Here is a 22,686-nt window from a genome sequence, read left to right on the forward strand (position 1 = left end):
GGGGAAGAATCATCATTATAACCCCCATGTAAATAAGAGATTGGCCAATTTATCATATCACTAAATGTGGGCAACTTTTCCTAATTCTTTTTTTGTTTTTCAATCTCCCTAAACTTCTAACACCTTACTTGTGCACACTGACTTCTTTCAACATGTTTATTTGGATAATTCACCCCATAGTTCAGCAAGGTCTACCAGACAGCTTACATGCTGCCTCCCTCTGTCACACACAATATTCTAGAAACATCACTTCATCAACACCACCTTCCTCTCTTAAGAGGCCGAAATCATCACAGCAACATTTTTGGTGTGGTCCCCTTTTTCCTTAATGTGGCTTGGTCCTCAAGTGTCCCACTTAAAAGGAAACAGATCTCATACACTTAGAAAGAACAGAACAACTATCACTAGGCTTGGCAGGTAGAGGTTATCTCTGCACTGTGGACCCTAGTCTCCCCAGCCTCCTGCTCCCTAAGAGAGGGCTCATCCTAATTTGAGTCTGTGGTCCTGCCTATAGATCAATCAACAGACCTCTTCATCTATCAACAGTCATCTGTTTGGTTTTTTTCTTTCATATTTTAGCTACACTTCTGTTCCCTGGAAAATTCTTTCTAGGATTTGACCATGGATCTTTCTTGATTTCCATGATTTCTAAGCAACCTAAGCAATTTGCAGGGTTTGTTACCATGAACCTGCCTGTTCAGTATATACTCTGCCTTGCACTTTTGCTCCTCAGTCCACCTTCTGCCTTATAATTTGGCAGACACAAGTTTAATTTCTGGCATGAACACTGACTATGTGAATTTGGACAATGATTTATGTAAAAGAAAAGCCTAGATAATCTCAGTTCCACTTTGGCATTGATTGAAGATTTTTTATGGACCTGTTCCTTTAAATATCATATTTTTAATTTTCTCCAACTTCCTCAGGGGTCAACCCTGTAATATTCAGGGAGGTTGGATATCTGACCTGGGGTCACACAACTCAGAAATGGTAGAGCAGAAACTTGAACCTAAGTCTGGTTATAAATTTCATGTTTCTCCCATCTTCCAAAGGCAAGAGAGGATTCAGGAAAAGAATTGGGGCTCCCGGGAAAGCTTCTCTTCTGCATTTATAGCTTCTCTAACTGGAGCAGTTTTCTACTCACATCTTGGAGTGTTCCAGGAGGCTCTAGGAAGGTAGCTCATATGTGAAAGAGAAATAATGTAATCTGGCAGAAGCCAGTTATTTTCTAGAATCCAAACTTCTGAGGGGGAAGTGCCCGCTTACAAGATGGCCTTCTGAATGTTCTCGTGGTTGATTGAACACCAGCTGCGTCCACTCTGAAACGTCTATTTAACATGACTAGGAATACATGCCAAGAGATTAACCTTGAAGGAAGTCAGGTCCAGTTGAAAATGAGTATAAAAACAAAAGGGATTTCCCATTTTCTGCCTGATAATGCTCACTTTTCTTTTCAAGCATGAAATCAAACATGATTGATTCTGAGAATCAGTCCTTTATTTTACTCCCTCCTGGCTGAGTTGGAGGCTCTCCCTCTATGCTGACACACTCCCCTGTGCATGACTCTGTGGGGGACCCTATCACAGTGTGCTGCTCCCTGAATCAACCCCTTCCTCCTTGCACTGTGAGCTCTTCAATGGAAGAGCCTGGACCTCATCTCTGAATTCTCAATGCCTAGCATAGGGCCTGATGAAGAATGAGTGTTCATTTGCAGTTTGTGTGTGTGAAAGAGGGAGAGAGGGAGGAGGAGGGGGAGATGGAGGAGCGAAGAGAGTTTGGAAATCGGAAGGGTGGAAGAGGAAAGGAAAAGAGAAGAGAGAAAGAGGGAAAATGGAAAAGAAAACAGAGAAGGAAAAAAAAGTTAAAAATAGATGAATCCAGTGAAACTACTCTGAGATATTTGGATCCAAACTCCATTAATTACCTGGTTCCCACATGTTTCCCTAATAAGGGACGGTGCTTTACATCCTGGAGTATAAGCTTCAATTCATACCATATCCAAAGCTCTCATCTGAGTATTCCCCTTTCTTTAGGGATGGTTACCCTAAATGGCTTTAGGGGCAAGTCTGGGAAAATCACACTGAATATACCTGCTGTGGTATCACGGGATCCTACCTCTAGTGCTTCACACTCCAGCACTTCCCACTTTTTTATCCACACCATTTTATATGATACTGGAGCTGAGAGCTGGTTCAAATCTGGAGACTGGGCGAAGGGATCATGACTCCATTCGAGTAGCTGATCTGAGCCTTTACCTTCATTCTTGATTTCTTTCAATTATGTACACTAAGCAGTACTCTTGTTGGTTGCCCATATATCTTGCCCCATGAACACTGTGTTCTGTTTGCCATATCCAAAGATGTAGTTCAAACTCCACCTGTTTGCCATTTTGACCTTGCTGCTTAATAGAGGAAGTATGTGCACTCTGCATCAGACAGTTAAGTGCTGCCATGTGGCCTCTCCTACTCTGGTACGTGTATCCCCTTATCATTAGGAAGCCCAGTTCTGTAACAGCATCTCTTAACAACAGCCTTAGCTGATGTCCTCCCTAACCATAGTTTTATCACCTTACTGAGCAGAGTATCCTCCAAGCCTCCCTCCCAAGCAATATGGCCAACTGGTGGTTTCTCAGTCTTATATAATAGCCCCATTATACATTTCTACTTTTCCAAGCCTTTTAATTCCTTCCTTCAGAGTCTTTGAAGGCAATTTTTGGCATTTCTACTTAATTTAATGAAGGCTGTCACTTTTTTCAAAATTCTTTGAGTCAGAAAATAGCATATATTAGACCTTTTCCCCAGCACCCTTGGGAAGGTTTTAATCCTGAATGATGGGGGAGTGGCTCCATATCAACACACTCTCTCTTACTCAGATTTAAGTTCCAATTACTTCTTTGATCCACCACCCTCTAGACTCACTCTTGGGCAGGCTTTTCCAGTGCCCGCTAGTGCATGTTAGTCAGTTCTTGCAGAAACTTTGATGTGTTATCGCTCTTCTGTTAGCAGTTTAAGCTCTTCCCTAGTTTATGTGAAGATTAAACCTAATTTATGAATCTGGTGGAAGGAGAAGAGATGGATACAGATCCTGAGGAAGATAACGTTGTCTTGTAAGGCCTGTGCCTTATCTGAGCTCTTATAATCCTAAAGGAAGGGAGGGAGCATATCTTCCAACAGGGGAGTGCATCATTTCTGCAGATCAAGAGAGTTCAGAGGAATCTGGGTGTTCAAAGCTCTCAACTATATCTACCTCAAAATCATCATACTGAGACTGAGGGGTCCCACTCATATCCTATCAGGGCCCTGTCTTTGGAACAGTAGAGTTGACAAGGCTGAATGAGCCTTCTTTGAAATGACATTACTTTTATAATTAAATTCTGTATCTGTTCTTCACTCTGTCAGTCTTCTGACTACGGAGAGTGAATGTCTCTTTAATGTTGCCAACGAGGGCCCTGGGCCCTAAGTCTCACACTTAGCTTTAAATAGAGCTGAGCCTGCCATTTTCTCTCCTCCACAATGGCACTTCACAAAATCTACCAAATTCCATAGTCCTTACAGCTACTATTTTCCACAAACCTCTCAGACACTACTCTACCAGAGTGAAAAATCTTCACAATTGCATTTAATTTATCACTGTAATCATTCTAGGGCCTACGGAAACTGTCAGTGATTGACATCTGACCAACAAGTGATCCATCTCCAGACTCCCCTCATTTGTGTCTGCTTTCAAGACCACTTCCAATACCAACTGCTTTAGACTGGGTTCCTTAGAAATGGTCTAGGACAGGGATTCCTGAGTAAGTGATTTATGGTGCGAGTGCTCCGGAAAGGAAGAGCAGGGAAACAGAACAGGGCAAGGAAAGAAGGCTAATTAAAGATGTGGTCTCAACTGGGGGCTAGTTCAGCCTGGTCCCATAGGACTTTTGACAAAGTAATTGCTCCACAGAGTTGGTCTCATGTTGAGACAAATGTAATGGCTTTTTGTATCTCTCTGTCAGTCAGTCTTTCTCAGGAGAAGGGGAGGTTATAAACTTCCTGCATGAGGGGGCTCCTGTCCAGCCAAGGGCAATTCTCTGAAGGAGGAGCAGTGGGCTGCAGCCAACTCTCACAGTAGCTGGGGGACGGGTTCAGTGAGCTGGTAGAGGAGATGCTGAGAAGGGGGTGCCAACACTTCCATTTCCACAACAACTTCCAAAAAGTCACTTAGGAGAAGACATATTTTTTATATCTAGTGAGAGACAGATCTCATATACAAATGGAATTGTCTTAAGTAACTAGAGAGGAGATTCCAACAACAAGCAAACTTTCAAGGGAATTGTAGATAAATTATTTAATTGCTTGTGTGTGTAAGGTTAGAGCCAGATTAATCTTTATAAAGTTAGAACAGTTTTTGTTGTCTTCAGCACAGTTGTTAACATCCTATTCTTAAAAATGAATAGAAGATAAAAGTAAGTTTTTTTTAAAAGTTTAATCCCACTCTCTTAATTCTAGAGAAAAGAAGTCTTTAGTTAGTGGTGAAAGAGAGAAAACAGACTCAAAACCTGGTCAATTTTCAAAGAATGGTATTTAGTAACAAGCATATGGAAGAAGATGCCTAGAAGTCCAGGGAAATAAAGGGAACATTGGTATACGTGGGTGATTTTGTGGGAAACCCTGTTTTAAACCATGCATATTTGTGGCCTTGAGATTAATAGAAAATAAATTTGGGGAAAAGGGTAGTGAAAAAATGTTTCACCAAAACTAGACTGTCTCAGCATACTAAGGACAATGGCCAGGAGATAGGGGATTATCCTTCATACAAATATATCTATGGCTAGAGAAAGGAAAGGTAAACAATGTCAAAAACAGTTGCAATAGCACTGTGAAGATTTTAAAACATTTCACAAATATAAAGTATCCAGGTGATTACTGTATTCTGTTAAATCCAATAATGTATATATCCAGTCTAGATACTCTAAGACCAAGACACAGCAGCCCACCACTAAAGGAATTTGAAGCATCTGGTTCACTAAAGGCAACAAAATACCCCCAATCCAGCTCAACTTCCTCATCATGTTAACTGAACCCCTCAAACTTACAACTGGACCAAAGAAGAGGTTTGCCTATTTCCAGGCATAAATACTATTTACCTCAGACTCAACTGTTCTACATATAGTGTATAGCATTTCATTTAAAAACATATGAGACACACACACACACACACACACACACACACACGAAAAATAACCCATTTTTAAGAGGAAAGGTCACATAACTAAACTCAGAGCAGATCGATCCAGGTATTGGAACTATCAATGAGAGACCTTAAAACAACTGTGATTAACAGGGGAACTTGGCTAGTTAAACAAGCATAATTTGTGGGAATTATAATTTAAAAAACCACTTAAAGTCCCTGGAAATTGTACTAAAGGCATATATTAAATGAAGAAATGTTTATTCAAGAGAATCTGGCCAGAACAGCAAGAGTCTGTGGCACTTGAACCATGACCCAACACCTTCCTCCCCCTTTCCAATTCAGTATGATGGAAACTCCACTCCAGGCAGGTACAGACAAGAACAGTGGGCTCCCTTACCCCCAGCTTCAAGTTAAGGGCTATGGCATTTTCCCAAAAGAGGCAGGGGTCTGCCTCTTCCTTCCCCACAACTACATGTTGCAGAAGCTCATTTCTAGGACAGTGCAGAATATGGGTCTGGGACTCCCTGCTTTACTCAGTTTCCATTCATAGAACAGAGGCTCTACCTCAGGAGCAGCACATTGAGAATATGAGGACCCCAATCACCTTTCCACAAGCTCACTCATAGGGCAGAGTTTCCAAAGCAGGAAAGGCAAGCCAAGAAGTTCAAAAACTATTGCTATTGCCCAGCACCCTACGACTAAAGCAGGGGTATCACTTAGAAAGGATTGCACCACTGTCTGTAATCCCAGTTACACAGTCATGGTTCAGATATTTTTCCCAGTGGGAGAGCCAGCTCTGAAGGTATTTGAAACAGTGTGAGCAATTTCAAGCCTAAGGGTTCTTTCCAAAAATAATAAAGGTTTTGGTGGTGAGCAAAGGAGGAGTCTGGTAACTTCATAAGTGATACAAAGAAAAGTATAGGGCAGTTAGTTTAACATAAAGGAACAGAGAAAGAGACAGCTAAGAAATGCCCTCCTAGGGTCAGAATAAATGTCAGACTCTGACCTCAAAAATTACCTCTGTAAAGGAATCCTAAATTAATTGGATCAGACTATGAAGCAATTTATGCCCCAGGACATTGTCAAAGACAATAGAAGAATTAGCCAGCAGTCAGTAGAGCCTGATGACTGGGTGTGATCAGGGAAAGAGACAGACAAAGAGAATATTGTTAAAACCACTGTTACATCAGGGAGACTGTGTATATGCTTAAGACTGTGGCCTTTAAGGAGTGACACCAGAGGGTACACATTGCCAGGGAAATGGACTTCACTAAAATAGTCCAGCCAGGACACTAAACAAATCAACAAGCAAACTATAGCAACAAGCCCCTGAGGTGGGGTACCAGTATCCAGAGTGTTACCATATAGTATCTAAAATGTCTAGAATGTCTAGTTTTCAACGAAAAATTACAAGACATGCAAAGAAACAAGAAAGTATGACATACACAGCAGGAAAAGCACACAACAGAAGCTGCTTATAGAGGGGCCAGCTATCACATTTAACAGTCATAGACTTCAAAGTAGCCATTATAAATATGAAAGTAGCCATATATATATGTTCAAGGAACCAAAGGAAAATACTGTTTAAAGAAGTAAAGGAAGATATGTTGACAAAATTTCTCCACATACAGAATATCAAAAAAGAGATCAAAATTTAAAAAAAATCAAATGGAAATTCAAGAGTTGAAAAGTATATGTGAAATTAAAAATTCAGTAGAAGAGCTCAACAGTAGATTTTTTTTTTTTTAAGATTTTATTTATTTATTTGAGAGAGGGAGACAGAGCACATGAGAGGGGGGAGGGTCACAGGGAGAAGCAGACTCCCTGTTGAGCAGGGAGCCCGATGCGGGACTCGATCCCAGGACTCCAGGATCATGACCTGAGCCGAAGGCAGTCGCTTAACCAACTGAGCCACCCAGGCGCCCTCAACAGTAGATTTTTAACTGATAGAAAAATAAATTAGTAAACCTGAAGACAGAGCAATAGGAATTATGAAACACAAAAACAGAGAGAAAAAATAATGATGAAAAAACCTCAGAGAAATATGGGACTCCATTAAGTTCACTAGCATATATATAATGAGAGCACTAGAAGCATAGAAGAGATAAAAAGGACAGTAAAAAAATATTTAAAGAAATGATGGTTAAATATTTTCTGAATTTTAATACCATTAATATACACACCCAAAAAGGTCAATGAAATCCAAGTAAAGTAAATTCAAAGGAGTCCACAAACTAAAACATAATGATACATTTTCTAAATGACAAAGAAAAAAAATTCGAAGTAGCAAGAGAAAAACTGTTTATGTACAAGAGGATCCAATAAGGTTAACTGCTGACTTCTCATTGAAACATTTAAGACCAGAAGGCAATGGGATGCATGCTGAAAGAAGAAAAAAAACATGGTCAATAACTATGTTGTACACCTAAAATTAATATAACATTGTGTGTAAACTATACTTAAATAATGAATAAACAAACAAATAAATGCATAGTCAATCAAGAATCTTATATCCACAAAACTATCTTTCAACAGTGAAAGTAAAAGAAAGATATTGCCAGATAAACTAAAACAGAGATTTATGGCTAGCCGACCCTTCTTACAAGAAATATTGAAGAGGGGCACCTGGGTGGCTCAGTCGGTTGAGCAACTGACTCTTGATTTTGGCTCAGGTCACGATCTCAGGGTCCTGGTATCGAACCCTGCATCAGGCTCCACACTCAGCAGGGAGTCTGCTTGGGATTCTCTCTCTCCCTCTCCCTCTGACCCTTCCCTCCACCTTCTCTAAAATAAATAAATCTTAAAAAAAAAAAAAAAAGAAATACTGAAGAAACCTCTTCCAGTCAAAAGCAAATGACCTCAGGCAGTAATTAGAATCCATACACATGCAATGAAACAGCACTGGTAAAGGTAATTCTGTTAATGATAAAAGACAGTATAAGTGTATATTTCTTCCCCTGCCTTCTACTAACTGATTTAAAAAGCAACTGTATAAAACAATAAGTACATAGGTGTATCATTGAGTGGATAACATAAAGAAATGTAATATATTTGCCAATAACAGCATGAAGGAGATGGGTAGAGGCAGAGCTGTTTTGGAGAAAGACACCAAATGGCAACTTGAATCTGAGGAAAAAATGAAGAGTACTAGAAAAGGTAAATAAGATTAATATAACAAATGCTATAAATATATACTAGCTCTCCTTTTTTCTCCCAGGTTCTTTAAAATATATATAAAGTAAAACATTAAAAAAAATAAAAATATATAAAGTAATAATTACAACAATGTATTGCTAAGTTTGCAACTATATGGGCACATGTAATAACAGTAAGAAAAGGAGGAAGGGGAGAGAGCTACATAGGAGTAATATTTCCCTAGCTAACTGGCATTGTTAGTATAAATCCGAAGTAAATTCTAAGTTAAGATGAACACGGTGAGCTATAGAGCATCACCTTAAAAAAACATAATTTAAAAAGTTTTAAACTTTAAAAAGAAAACAATCAAGATATCAAAATAAAAAGCTTTTCCACAGTGAGGAAAGCCATCAACAAATTATAAAGGCAACCTACTGAATGGGAGAAGATAGTTGCAAATGATGTATCTGATAAGGGGCTAATATCTAAAATATATTTTAAAAACAATACAATTCTACACCAAAAGACCCAAATAATCCAATTTAAAAATGGATAAAGAACCTGAACAGACATTTTTCCAAAGAAGACATTCCGATGGTCAACAGACACATGAAATAATGTTCCACATTACTAATTATCAGGGAAATGCAAATTAAAACCACAATGAGATATCACTTACACATGTCAGGATGGCTAAAATAAAAAAATACAAGAAATAACTAATGCTGGCAAGGACATGAAGAAAAAGGAATGCTTGTGCACAATTGGTGAGAATGTAAATTAGTATAGCCACTGTAAAAAACAGTATGGAGTTTCCTCAAAAAATTACAAGTAGAAATACCATATAATCCAGTAATTCCACTACTGGGTATTTACCCAAAGAAAATGAAAACACTGGGGTGCCTGGGTGGCTCAGTTGGTTAAGCGTCTGTCTTCAGCTCAGGTCATGATCTCAGGGTCCTGGGATCAAGTCCCCCATCAGACACCCTGCTCGTTGGGGAGCCTGCTTCTCCCTCTCCCTCTGACACTCCCCCTTGCATGGTCATGCTCTTGTTCACTTGCTCTCTCTCTCAATTGAATAAATAAAAAACGTTTTTTAAAAAAAGAAAATGAAAACACTAATTAGAAAAGATACATGCATCCTTATGTTTATTGCATCATTATTTACAATAGCCAAGATATAGAAGCAACTCAAGTGTCCATCAATAAATGAATGAATAAAGAAGATGTGAGATATATATATATATATATATATATATATAGTATGTGTGGTGTGTATATATAGATAGATAGATATAATGGAATATTAGTCATAAAAAAATGCGCTCTTGTGAGTTGAGACAGCATTGATGGACCTAGAGAGTAATATGCTAAGTGAAGTAAGTCAGACAGAGAAAGACATATACCATATGACTTTACTTATATGTGGAATCTAAAAAATAAGACAAATGAACAAACAAAACAATCAAACAAACCAAAAAAACTCATTACTATAGAACAAACGTGTTTGCCAAAGGAGAGGTGGGTGGAGGGATGGGTGAAATAGATAAGCAGGATTAAAAAGTACAAACTTTCAGTTATGAAATAAATAAGTCATGGAGATGAAAAGCACAGCATAAGGAATAGTCAGTAATATTGTAATAATGTTGTATGGTGACTATACTTATTGTGGTGAGCACTAAGTAATGAATAGAATAGTTGAATCAATACATTGTACATCTGAAACTAATATATCGTTGTATGTTAATTATACTTCAATTTAAAAATAAAGCATACTATAATCCAAATAAATAAATAAAATGTTATACTAGTAAATATTCACTTAATGTAAAAATAATATAACTATGATTAATATGTGAAATAATGTAATGGAAAAGGTGGCCAACATGCATAAATGAGGAGAAATTTCAGCAGAGAAATAAAAACTATAAGAAAGAATCAAATGAAGGATTAAAAAAACATTGCAAGAGGGAAAAAGAATTTCTTTCATAAGATTATCAGTAAACTCAACAAAGCTGAAGAAAGAATCAACAGACTTGAGAATAGGCCATATCATATATGCATAGCATATGTTTCCTAAGTGTGCTACCATCTAATTACTTGGGCCATAATATTTTATAGTCCCACCAAAAATGTATGGAAGTTCCTATTCTCAAGCACTCATTTCAATGCTTAGTATTCCTAGAGGTTTCTTTCTTCCAATCAGATGGAAGTGATATGGTTGATGGCTGAGCAAATTTTGGCAAGTTACTTAACCTCCTTAGGCCTTCATTTTCTCATCTATTAAGTGAACACAATACTACTTACCTCACAGGTTATTGCCAGGATTGAATAAAAATACACAGAAATTACAAGGTACTTAGTATGCAATCAATACTTCATTCTTTCAATATATATTACTCCAGAGCATTCGGCAAAGTTTTTTACATAGTATATATTCAATATAGAAAAATCAATCAAATGATATAAAAGTTATATTCTGTGTCTTTATTGAAAGAAGTTCCTCATGTTCATGGAACAAAATAACAAAGAAGTTAAGAACAAAATTTGGAATTACACAAACCTGTGTCAAATTGCATTTGTTTATTTTTGAAAATTCTTTATCAATATTAATAAAACACTGGAGATATTTCGATTTGGAAAAAAGAAACTAAATATTTTGGTGACTATGCAACAGAAATAAAAGTTTTAACTACATACCACTCCCTTCTTTTTCCTTGTCTCCTAATAAAAAACATTATTATAAAATAAATTTCATATTTTGATTTATATAATATACACCATTATTTATGCATTATTAATGTTGGTTATAGGGAAATACCTGTATGACATAAAACAGAAAAGGTGAATGTCTTCTCAGAGATATGTAATAGATACTAACTGGGTAAGCATTTTATTGTCACCAAGGAACTTTTCCAGAAGAGACACTATTAGAACCTTTCCCAGTTGAAAGTAGCATCATCTCTAACTTTGTTTTAGTTTTGACTATGAACATATAACTAACATCACAAAATATATGTTATGAGGCCAATGTGTAAATCAAATAAAACTGCAATACACAGCATTTGACATATATCAAGGTATACATAGGGCTTATTTTGAGTATAGATAACTCCATATAAATAAGAAGTTCAAATAAATGTCTATAATTAATATTTCTTTTTGAATACCTGAACTGATTAGATATATACTCAGTTGTGAGTAGAGACAAAAAATAAATAGAGCAAGAGGCTACTGAGGTTTCATTGAGTACATAGCAGAGAAGGAGAGGTGTGAGGCATCTGAATTCATTTTTCTGTAGGAGATACTTGCAGCTTGGGAAATTAGAGCCTCCCGTGTGAACATGGAGTAGGCATCCAGGTTGAAAATAAGCTTGGCTTGCAGGGCAGGGTCACAGTGACAGTGTTATGGACTAAAGGTCTATGTCCCCTCAAAATCCATATGTTGAAACCCTGGCACCCACTGCAGCTGTATTGGGAGATGGGGACTCTTAGGAGGTAAATAAGTTGAAAAGAGGTCATTAGGCGGGGCCCGAATCACATGAGATTATGTTCACTATAAGAAAAGACACCAGAGCTTACTGGCTTTCTCACCCCAAACACACAAGGAAACACCAATTAAGGACATAGAAAGGAGCTGGCCATCTACAAGTCAGGAAAAGAGCACTCACCAGACACTGAATTGTCATGAACCTTAATCTTGGACTTCAGAGTCTCTAGAACTATGAGAACTAAATTTCTCTTGTTTAAACCACCAAATGTAGAGTGTTTTATTATGGCAACCCAAGAAGACTAATACAGATAGTAACTTTCCTTCATTCAAAATCAAACACCAAACAAGGACCTCACCTATGGCATAAGAGATGTTTAATGCCCCATCACTAGTTTCTTGACCAGAAACTCTCTTTTTCTTTTCATAGGCAAGGTCATTCAGAGAGGCACTTTAGAATTACACAAACCTGTGTCAAATTGCATTTGTTTATTTTTGAAAATTCTTTATCAATATTAATAAAACACTGGAGATATTTCGATTCCCTGAGATGCAGGAGAGGAATGGAAATATTGGTGGAGGAGAAGGGGAAGAATAGGAATGCATTAGCAGTAGGTGGTCAGAGCTTGATTTGAGGGGAAAGGGAAAGAAGGAGAAAGAGAACAGAAGAGCTCAAGGACAAAGGAAGAGAAGAAAAAGAAAGAAGATGGTTGGTAGATGAACAAAGGGTGATCAGGGCAGGGTGCAAGAGGCATGGGGAATGACTGGTTGAAAAACCAAAGAAACCATACATGAGGACAGTGAGGCTCTTTTCTGTCCTCCTAATTTGCCTCTACCAGCCCAGAGACAACATAGGCTGTGCAAAGCCTTGTGTAGATTAGAAAAGGCATCCTCTCTGGAGTACTGAAGGAGAAAACATGGTATTTTTCTAGGGAGAGCAGACGTCAGAAAATGAGCCTGGGGTGGGGGATCACTTTGTATCAGTCTTCAACCCTTTCTCCAGCCAATGCAGTTCCATCACAACCCATTGGTTGGCTAGCAGAGCATGGGCTGGATTAAGGACCCACTCTCAATGCCTCATCTGGTACCGGTATGCAGTGAAATCAACTAGATCATACTTGGTGGTCTTCCCTGTCCTCACCAAATGGAAGGCATCCTCACATAGGACTCTTTGCAATCCTATGGAACACCATCACCCACTGCTGGGTGGCTCAGTATCTCCACCCAATTCAGGGCTGGCAAGAGGTGCTAAGTGTTACCATTTAATCAACACTTTCCTCAAACATTATGAACTACCTACAATTGCATTGCCAAAAAAGCCATGCCCTGGAATTCCTGAAGAACTGCAAGTTAGGAGGGTAGCTTCTCATTCTTTTGATGCTCTCCATAGGGAAGGTCTATGGCAAGGTACTGAGACACTTGGATTTGGGAGACAAAGAACCAAAGGCACCATGAAGACTGAAGTCTGGGTCTGAGAGCAGTCTCAACAGACATAGTTGATTTAAGCAGCTATAAAACACAGGATGCTGTCTCTAGACTTAAGTCATTTAATTCTTATTTGTCTCAATCCCCATATATGCCAAAATATTTCATATCTTTACATCACCAAGACTTACTAAAAGAAAAGTATTCTAATCCCCTTATCACCACTCTACATTGGTGCTGTGGCAAAATGTATATAATATTGTATCTACTTTGCAGTAGCAACGCGGCCAAGATAACATGATAATCCACAGGAGAAAAAGAGAAACATAGAATATTTAAAATACATGTGGCAGTCTTGTCGAGAAAATGCACAAAATATAGAGAAAGCCCTACACAGCTGAAAGAAAAAACAAAAACAAAAACAAAGTGAGCATCTCTCCCTTGGTACTCTGATTATTTCAGACCTGCACCCCTAGCTTACTCCTACATCCTTCCTCCCTCAGGAAACACATTTTCAGAAAGGGATTATAGGCAAATTAACTGAGCTATAGGATGCTACAAAAATATATGTGTTTCCTTTGTCCAAGCAAAACCCAAGGATATGCTCCCATAGTTCAATAGTGGAATCATCAGAAACTGAGGAATGAGATTCTAGTGGGCAGATAAATGGGTTTCAGTTTTCCCTGCTTTGTCTTCTTCTATGGCCTGATTGGGAGTTGTACATACTATTTGATTTTGAAGAGATGGTAATGATAAGAGAGGAACTAGGGTTTGGAAACCAAGTTCACATAACCAGTAAAGATGCTTCCACTCAAAACTGATGTAGAGAGATTTAATCCTTGACCAGTGGACAGCACCGAATCACTTGATCCTGAAGTGCCTCTTTGACTTTGTCATTCCTGAGGGTGAAGATGAAAGGGTTCAGGAAAGGGGTTAACACAGAAATCAACAGGGAATTATCTTATTGTACTCTGCTGCCTGTGTTAGCTTGGGTTTCACATAGAGGAACAAGCAGCTACCATAGCCTATCACAACAAAGGTGAAATGAGAGGCACACGTAGAGAGGCCTTCCTCCGGCCCGAGGCTGTGGGGATCTTGAGGATGGTAGAGATGATGTAGGTGTAGGAGACAATTGTTGGGGCCAGAGAGCCAATGATAATGGTAATAGCCATTAAGAAAAGAACAAACTCTGTGAAAAGAGTATCATCACAAGATAATTTGAGCAGTTGCCCTCGGTCACAGAAAAAATGGTCTAACAGATTTGACTTGCAGAGGGTAAAATGAAATGTGGCATAGACAGGCCATATTTCCAGAAAGGAAGCCAAACATCCATGACACAATGACCACCCAGATGCAGGTGCGGCTGTTCATAATGATGTTGTACCTCAGTGGGTTACAGACAGCCACGTAATGGTCCACAGCCATCACTCCCAGTAATGCAAACTCTGTGGTTCCCACAGCAAGGTACAGGAAGAGCTGGGTGACACAGGCAGCCAGAGATATTGTCTGCATCCCACGGAGCAGCAACCCCCAAAGCATCACGGGCACAACAATAGTTGTAACGAGGATCTCCAAGGCAGAGAGATGACCAAGGAAGAAATACATGGGAGAGTGCAGACGTTTATCAACACAGACAATCACAATGATGACTGTGTTTCCCATTAATGTCACTGAGTAGAAGAAAAAGAATACAGCAAAAAGAATGTGGTGTAGTTCTTGGGACCCAGGGAAGCCTAGAAGGTAGAACTCAGTGGCACTAGACAGATTGCTCATCATTTAGTCCTTGTTTCTGCTCCTTGTAAAACCTAGAGATCAAAGACTGGTAACATGGATCCACATGGTCCTGCTCTCAAAAGAGAAGGAAAACAGGTTAGGTTGACAAACTATTTCCAACCTGAAGATCAGGTAACATGACCCTACTGCTCACACTCTGCACAAGGCCAGACCTGAATGTGGGCACATGCAATCTACCTCAAGACTACCTGTCTTGATAGGGCAAAGACTTCTTCATCACTGCTGGGGATAAGAAAACTTTCCCTGTCTTTTTACACCATTGGATGTGCCTTTTCGCAGGGGACAGAGGATAAGACTGTTTAAACTGGCCAATTTTGAATATGAGTTGATCAGCCTCTCCAGTCCTGGGATTGTCCACTTCTTCTTGTGGACATGTAGCATGATGACATAATGGTGCTCTCAGTGATGTTCAAAACATGGAATGTTGAACCCTATGCCTCATCCTTACTGGTATTGTCTAGACCCATGTTGGGGCAGGAGAAAAGCGGCACAGTGTCTAAGACCTACATCCCTGCTTTCCCAGATTGTAAACCTCCATTGTACAGATGAGGACTACATCTACAAATGAGAACTCTGGAGCTTGAGATAATTTCCCAGGGCAGAATCATTATTCTCAAACTCCACGTGCCCTGCAAAGTGTTGGGAGGGAGTAAAAGTGGCACCTGGCACTGACAACAATAGATCTGAGGCCAGTAGCCCCCTAGGATGTCTGAATTTCTACCTCTCACTTTATCTATCCCATTGCTCAAATGTCATCTCCTCAGAGGACTCTTGCCAGTTACCCTACCCCAACTGGAATGATCTGCTCACTTTTGGACTTTAGCATTTCTTCGTAGCACTTATTATTACCTGATATGATATGTATACTTACTTCATTCCTTCATGTAACATGAAGCAAATGCAGCAGTGACTACAACAAACAAAAATCCCTGCCCTTGGTGCTTATACTCAAGGGGACGGTGGGTGTTAGACCATATACAAGACAAGTAACTAAAATTATGGTGTTAGTTTATTAATCATGCTGAAGTAAATATAAAGCAAGGAAGATGGACAGGAAATTTAATTATATTTATTTGTTGTTCATCTGTGACACTAGAATATAAACTCTATGAGAGCAGGGACATGTTTATATATATAATGTTGTTGAGCTATCAAAGTAGTGCTAATAAATTGTTAGTACATGATGGATGTATGGATGTGTGATAAATAGTACTTGTTCCTCACCTGAATAGTTGAGCCATACCCTCTGGAGCCTACTCTTCTTGGTTTCCCTTCATGGCTCATGTTACCATTTTCCCTTCCTCACTTCCCTTACTCATACAACCTCTTCTAAGTCTCTGTGGGCCTTTTAATGATGGGAAAACAGGTCAAGGAAAGAATTGTTGGGACAGCTCAGTGATCTATATTTCTACAATGTCTGCATAATGAGCACTAGGTGACAAAATATAGAAGAATCTTGACGTTCTCAAGCAGCAGTGTCTGTTGCTTCTATTGGGACAGAATCTGCTCTCACCTGTGCACAGGGGATTTGGAGATGAGCCTCATCCATTCTTCAGACTCTTAGCCTCCTTGTTGTAGGAGGCAGCCAAGCCCAGAACTCCTACCCTGATCTTCTTTGACTCTTTTCTTCCTAGAGGAAAACCCTGAGAAGGCACTTACCTCCATGGAGGGGCCTCTCCACCACTTCCAGGCCCTCCAGGGCTTGGCTAAGGCTAACTGTTGTTTTGCTACTGCTGAGCCACACACAGGGGCCCAAACAACTTGCTCACGAAGAGCTTAGGAAAAAGTCCAGAAATAACAGTGTTGTGAGGAGCTGAGAGTCTCTTTCTCTCTCTTTCCCTCCCTCTACCCTCCTTCCCAAGGGGATTTAGTCACTGAGGTACCTCTCCTTAATTAGTCCAGGTTCAGGGCATCCCTAAGCAATCAGTCTGGGGAGAACAGAACAAACTTCTAAGTTATTCCCATTTTTGACCAATTAAGTGTCAGAACTTTCTAAAGTTTTTGCTTAATGAGAAAACATGAAATATCACCAATCAGAGGCTTTCAATAACAAGACTGTCTTTTCAAGGGCCTCAAGTCTAGGTTTTGAAAAGACACTTCAGACACTAAGCAGATCACCCCCTCTATCCTATATCCTAGACTCTGCCCTGATACTCTAGCTACTCAGAGAAAAAAATCATCCCCAACCCCCAATAGGACAACCCCCAATTGACCTCTAAAATGTGCACCAATATTCAAAAAGCATGCATATTGGTCTCACCCAAAGCCTTAACTTCACCAGACATCCCCACAAAACCTGTTTCCTCCTTTGCTAATTTTAGAGAGAGGCTCCTGATCGTAATCCTGTGTACTCTCCATAAAAAGGGAAGAGGTTCTGCTTCCAAATCCTACCCCATTCTCTGCTATTGTCTCAGGTTTCCACTCTTCTGAACATATGTGCATCTGTATGCATTCTAGCAAGATTCCACCAGCCATTTATTTCTATGGCATGTCCATGATTGCCAGCTGGGCACTTCAAAGTGGGGACAGCATAAGGACAGCTAATGTAGGCAGTTATATTTACAACCTAGAACAACTGACAAATGTAAATTGTAAATCTGCTTTATGTTAGAGTGAGACAGAAAAAATGACAGTTACAAAACATTTATCTGGATTTGGGATTTCATTTGTAATATGCTTGTTAAATCTGAGAATGTCAATAGGTGCAAAAGGGCATGAAGTGGAAATAATCTTCCTTCCCTTTCCTCACATTGTCCAAGCAAAACTATATTGCCATATAATATTAGAAAAAAATGTATAAGTATGTATCTACATATTCTTTACAGAAAATGCTGTGAAAATCTATTTTAAAACCTTTTCTCTCTCACTTAACAATATATAAAAGATAGTCTCCCATATCAACACATGCTGTCACTTCTTTTCTCTTTTTTTTTTTTGAATAGCATTCCCTTCTCTTTTTTTAACTTTTTTTTAAAATTACGTTATGTTAATCACCATACATTACATCATTAGTTTTTGATGCAGTGTTCCATGATTCATTGTTTGCATATAACACCCAGTGCTCCATGCAGAACATGCCCTCTTTAATACCCATCACCAGGCTAACACATCCTCCCTTCTTTATGGGATATGGATACCCCATTCTTTATAGCTAGCTCCCTATTGATCACTCTTTGTTGTTGTTTTCACTTTACTATGAAAAACGATGCTATAAATATCCTTAGAAATGTATAAGTCCATACACACTGATATTTCTGAAATAAATCCCTAGACTTGACACTTCTAGGTTAAAAGGTAGATATATCGAAGATATTGGTTTCTATTAACACCAAATTATACTCCAAAAATTTTGGATTGATTCACACTGCCACTAAGACTGTACGATAACAGCACTCCTGATTTCCTGATCTACTACCAACCTATGACAAAATCAAAATTCATTTTACATTGAAGACAACAACGTTAAGATACCTTAAAAGAGAAATCAGTTGGAAAACCTGTTGAAGTGGAAAATGTTTTGAAAGATAAAAATTACCAAAACTGACTCAAAAAGAAATTAAACAATTGAATATACCTAAATATGGAAAACAATTGAATTCATAATTTAAAATCCTCCTGGGCGCCTGGGTGGCTCAGTTGGTTGAGCGACTGCCTTCGGCTCAGGTCATGATCCTGGAGTCCCTGGATCAAGTCCCACATCGGGCTCCCTGCTCGGCAGGGAGTCTGCTTCTCCCTCTGACCCTCCCCCCTCTCATGTGCTCTCTCCCTCATTCTCTCTCTCTCAAATAAATAAATAAAATCTTAAAAAAAAAAAAATCCTCCCACACAGAAAACTATAGCTTCAAATGGCTTTCCGGGTACATTCTATCAAATTTTCAAGAAAGAAATATTTCCAATCCTACACAGAATTTTTGAGGTCAGAATTAAATCTTGATACCAAGGACACTAAAAAAAAAAAAAAGAAAGAAAGAAAGAAAGAAAATTAAAAACTAATATCCCTTGTGAATATGAAAGCAAAAATCCTTGATAAAATATGAAAAATTAGGGGTGCCTGGGTGGCTCAATCGTTTAAGCATCCAACTCTTGGTTTTGTCTCAGGTCATGATCTCAGGGTCTTGGAATCAAGCCCCAAGGCGGGCTCCAAGCTCAGCCTGGAGTCTCCTTCAGGATTCTCACCCTCTCCCTCTGCCCCTCCCCCCCATTCATGCGCATGCTCTCCCTCTCTCTCAAATAAGTGAATACATTGTTTTTAAAAAATGAGAGAATAGGGCGCCTGGGTGGCTCAGTCGTTAAGCGTCTGCCTTCAGCTCAGGTCATGATCCCAGGGTCCTGGGATCAAGTCCCACATCGGGCTCCCTGCTCAACGGGAAGCCTGCTTCTCCCTCTTCCACTCCCCCTGCTTGTGTTCCCTCTCTGGCTGTGTCTCTCTCTGTCAAATAAATAAATAAAATCTTTAAAAAAATGAGAGAATAAAATCCAGCAATATTTAAAGAGAATACTGTGCCATAACAAAATGGTGATTTTGTTCCAGACATGCAGTGTTGGTTTAACATTAGGAGATTAATATAATTAATCATGTGAACAGAATTAAAGAGAAAACCACATGGTCACTTAAATAGGAACAGAGAAGATATTTGACTAAAATCAACATCCGCTGATTAAAAACTCTGATCAAACTAGGAACAAATGGGATCTTCCTTAAACTCATAAATAGAATCTACCAAAAACTGAATGCATTAATGAAACCTAATGATGAAAGACTCAATTTCTCCCTCCAAGATAGGGAAGAAGGTGCTTGTGGTTTTGATTTGTATTTCCCTGATGTTGAGTGATGTTGAGCATTTTTTCATGAGTCTGTTGGCCATTTGGATGTCTTCTTTGGAGAAATGTCTGTTCGTGTCTTCTGTCCATTCCTTAACTGGATTATTTGTTCTTTGGGTGTTGATTTTAATAAGTTCTTTATAGATTTTAGATACTAGCTCCTTTATCTTATATGTCATTTGCAAATATCTTCTCCCATTCTGTCAGTTGTCTTTTGTTTTTTTTTTGACAGTTTCCTTTGCTGTGCAAAAGTTTTTATCTTGATGAAGTCCCAATGCTTTATTTTTGTCTTTGTTTCCCTTGCCTTTGGAGACTTGTCTAGCAAGAAGTTGCTGCAGCTGAGGTCACAGAGGTTGTTGCCTGTGTTCTCCTCTAGGATTTTGATGGATTCCTGTCTCACATTTAGGTCTTTCATCCATTTTGAGTCTATTTTTGTGTATGGTGTAAGGAAATGGTCCAGTTTCATTCTTCTGCATGTGGTTGTCCAATTTTCCCAACACCATTTGTTGAAGAGACTGTCTTTTTTCCATTGGACATTCTTTCCTGCTTTGTCAAAGATGAGTTGACCATAGAGTTGAGGGTCCATTTCTGGGTTCTCTATTCTGTTCCATTGATCTATGTGTCTGTTTTTGTGCCAGTACCATACTGTCTTGATGATTATAGCTTTGTAATAGAGATTGAAGTCCAGAATTGTGATGCCACCAGCTTTGGTTTTCCTTTTCAACATTCCTTTGGCTATTCAGGGTCTTTTCTGTTTCCAAACAAATTTTAGGATTATTTGTTCCAGCTCTGTGAAAAAAGTGGATGGTATTTTGATAGGGATTGCATTGAATGTGTAAATTGCTCTAGGTGGCAGAGACATTTTAACAATATTTGTTCTTCCAATCCATGAGCATGGAGCGTTTTTCCACTTCTTTGTAGTCAAATTTAGGTCTTTTAGTATCGTGGAATCTGTGTTTTCCTTAGAAAAGCTTATGTCCATAATCGAAGGTAAAAAAAAAAAGGAATGAAGAAAAATGAAGAGAGCCACAGAGAAATATGGGTGTCTATTGTGTGCACTAAATACAAGCAATGGGAACACCAGAAGAATAGGAGAAACAAAGGAGAGTAAGAGATAGTCAAAGAAATGATGGTTAAAAACTTTCCAAATTTGATGAAAAACATTAATTTACACATCCAAGAAAGTCAATGAACTCCAAGTAAAATGAATGCAAAGAGACGTGTCACAGTGGCCAGGCTGCAGTGGAGGAGGTGAGCACCCATTGGGCAGGCAGATTCGCAGAACTGGGATGGGTCCCCTTCCCTGGGTCCCCTCCAGTGTAGTGGTCGAGCTGCAGGGTGCAGCTTAGGGGGCCTTGGATAGACGCCCAGTGGGGAGACCTCTGCGAGGGTTACACAGGCCCTCCTTGCCCATCCTGGAGAGCCGCTTTGGTGCTGGTGGGCCGGGTGGTGTTGGGACTTTGTCTAGGAACCTTGCTTTCCTAGCCTTATTCCCTTTGTTGGGAAAATAGGTCCAAGTGATATGCCCCTTAAGGAATTTTCGTTAAAATAGGCCAGGTGGTACCCCATGTTCTTTTTTGCAGCAATGTACTTGCTAATTAAACAGCTATCAGAGGCAGGAAGACAGTAAGCTTCAACCAAAGTAAAATAATTATGAATTCTTGCTGAAATATTTACAGATGAAATAAGAGGACGCCCAGGATGTGTTTCAAAATAAGCCAGTTGTAGGAGGAATGTGGATGGGAGAAGAGAGGAAACAAGATTGGCCATGAGTTTGTTGAAGTTGGCTAATGTGCTATTTTGTCTACTTTTGTATATATTTATAATTTAGCATTAAAATTTTTTCTGAAATAAAAAAATAAATGCAAAGAGATCCACACACAAATACATAATAATAAAATTGCTGAGAAACAAAGAAAAAATCTTCAAAGCAACCAGAAAAAAATGGCTTCTCACATACAAGGGGACCCCATTAAGAGTAACAGGTGACTTCTCATGGAAACAGTTTAGACAAGAAGGCAATGGGATGATATATTTAAGTGCTGAAAAAAAAAGATATGTTCAATCAAGAATCTTATATCCACCAAAACTATCTTTGAAAAATGAAAGCAAAAGAAAGACATTTAACTCCCAGAAAAACTCAGAGAATTTCTTGCTAACAGAATCTTCTTACAAGAAATACCAAAGAAATTTCTTCTGACTAAAAGTAAATGACCCCAGGAAGTAACTAGGATCCACACACACACAAGGAAACAGCACTGAATAAAGTAATTCTGTAATTATAAAAGATATTATAAATGCATAATTCTTTCCCTGTCTTCCATTAATTAATTTTGAAATCACTGTATAAAACAATAAGCATATAATCATATTGTTGAGTGGATAACATATAGAAATGTAACATGTTTGTCAATGATAGCATAAAGATGATAGGTAGGAGCAAAGCTGTTTTGGAGAAAAGAAATGATACCAGTTGCCAATTTGAATGTGAGGAACAAATGAAGAGAACCAGAAAAGATAAATAAGGATAATTTAATAAATGTTATGAATATATACTTGTTCTCCTTTCTTCCCCCAGTTTCTTTAAAAAAATACATAAACTAATAATTATAACAATGTATTTTTAAGTTTATAACTACATAAATATAATATGTACAATAATAACACAAAAGGAAGGAAGTGAAGAGTTGCACTGAATATAAATCTAACATCAATTCCAAGTTAAGTTGGATGTGTCAAGCCCTAGAACATATACTAAAAAAATAATTTAAAAAATGAAAAAAAATCAGTAAAATATTTATAATGTTACTAGAAAATATTCACTTAATGCAAAAGTAATATAACTATAAT

General features: G+C 38.6%; 2 protein-coding genes across 2 annotated transcripts in view; both read right to left on the reverse strand.

The window, feature by feature from the left end:
• The window catches only part of LOC144379613 (uncharacterized), a 222,251-nt gene that overhangs the window by 27,103 nt on the left and 172,462 nt on the right, over window positions 1-22,686 (reverse strand). The window lies entirely within an intron of this gene.
• Window positions 14,054-15,101, reverse strand: LOC118537988 (olfactory receptor 9A4). The gene is given in 4 exon segments (XM_078059859.1): window positions 14,054-14,178; window positions 14,181-14,285; window positions 14,288-14,534; window positions 14,536-15,101. Coding segments are annotated over 4 exon segments (939 nt in total). The 5' UTR covers window positions 14,998-15,101.

This window comes from Halichoerus grypus, chromosome 12 (assembly GCF_964656455.1).
Source record: "Halichoerus grypus chromosome 12, mHalGry1.hap1.1, whole genome shotgun sequence".
NCBI lineage: Eukaryota > Metazoa > Chordata > Mammalia > Carnivora > Phocidae > Halichoerus > Halichoerus grypus.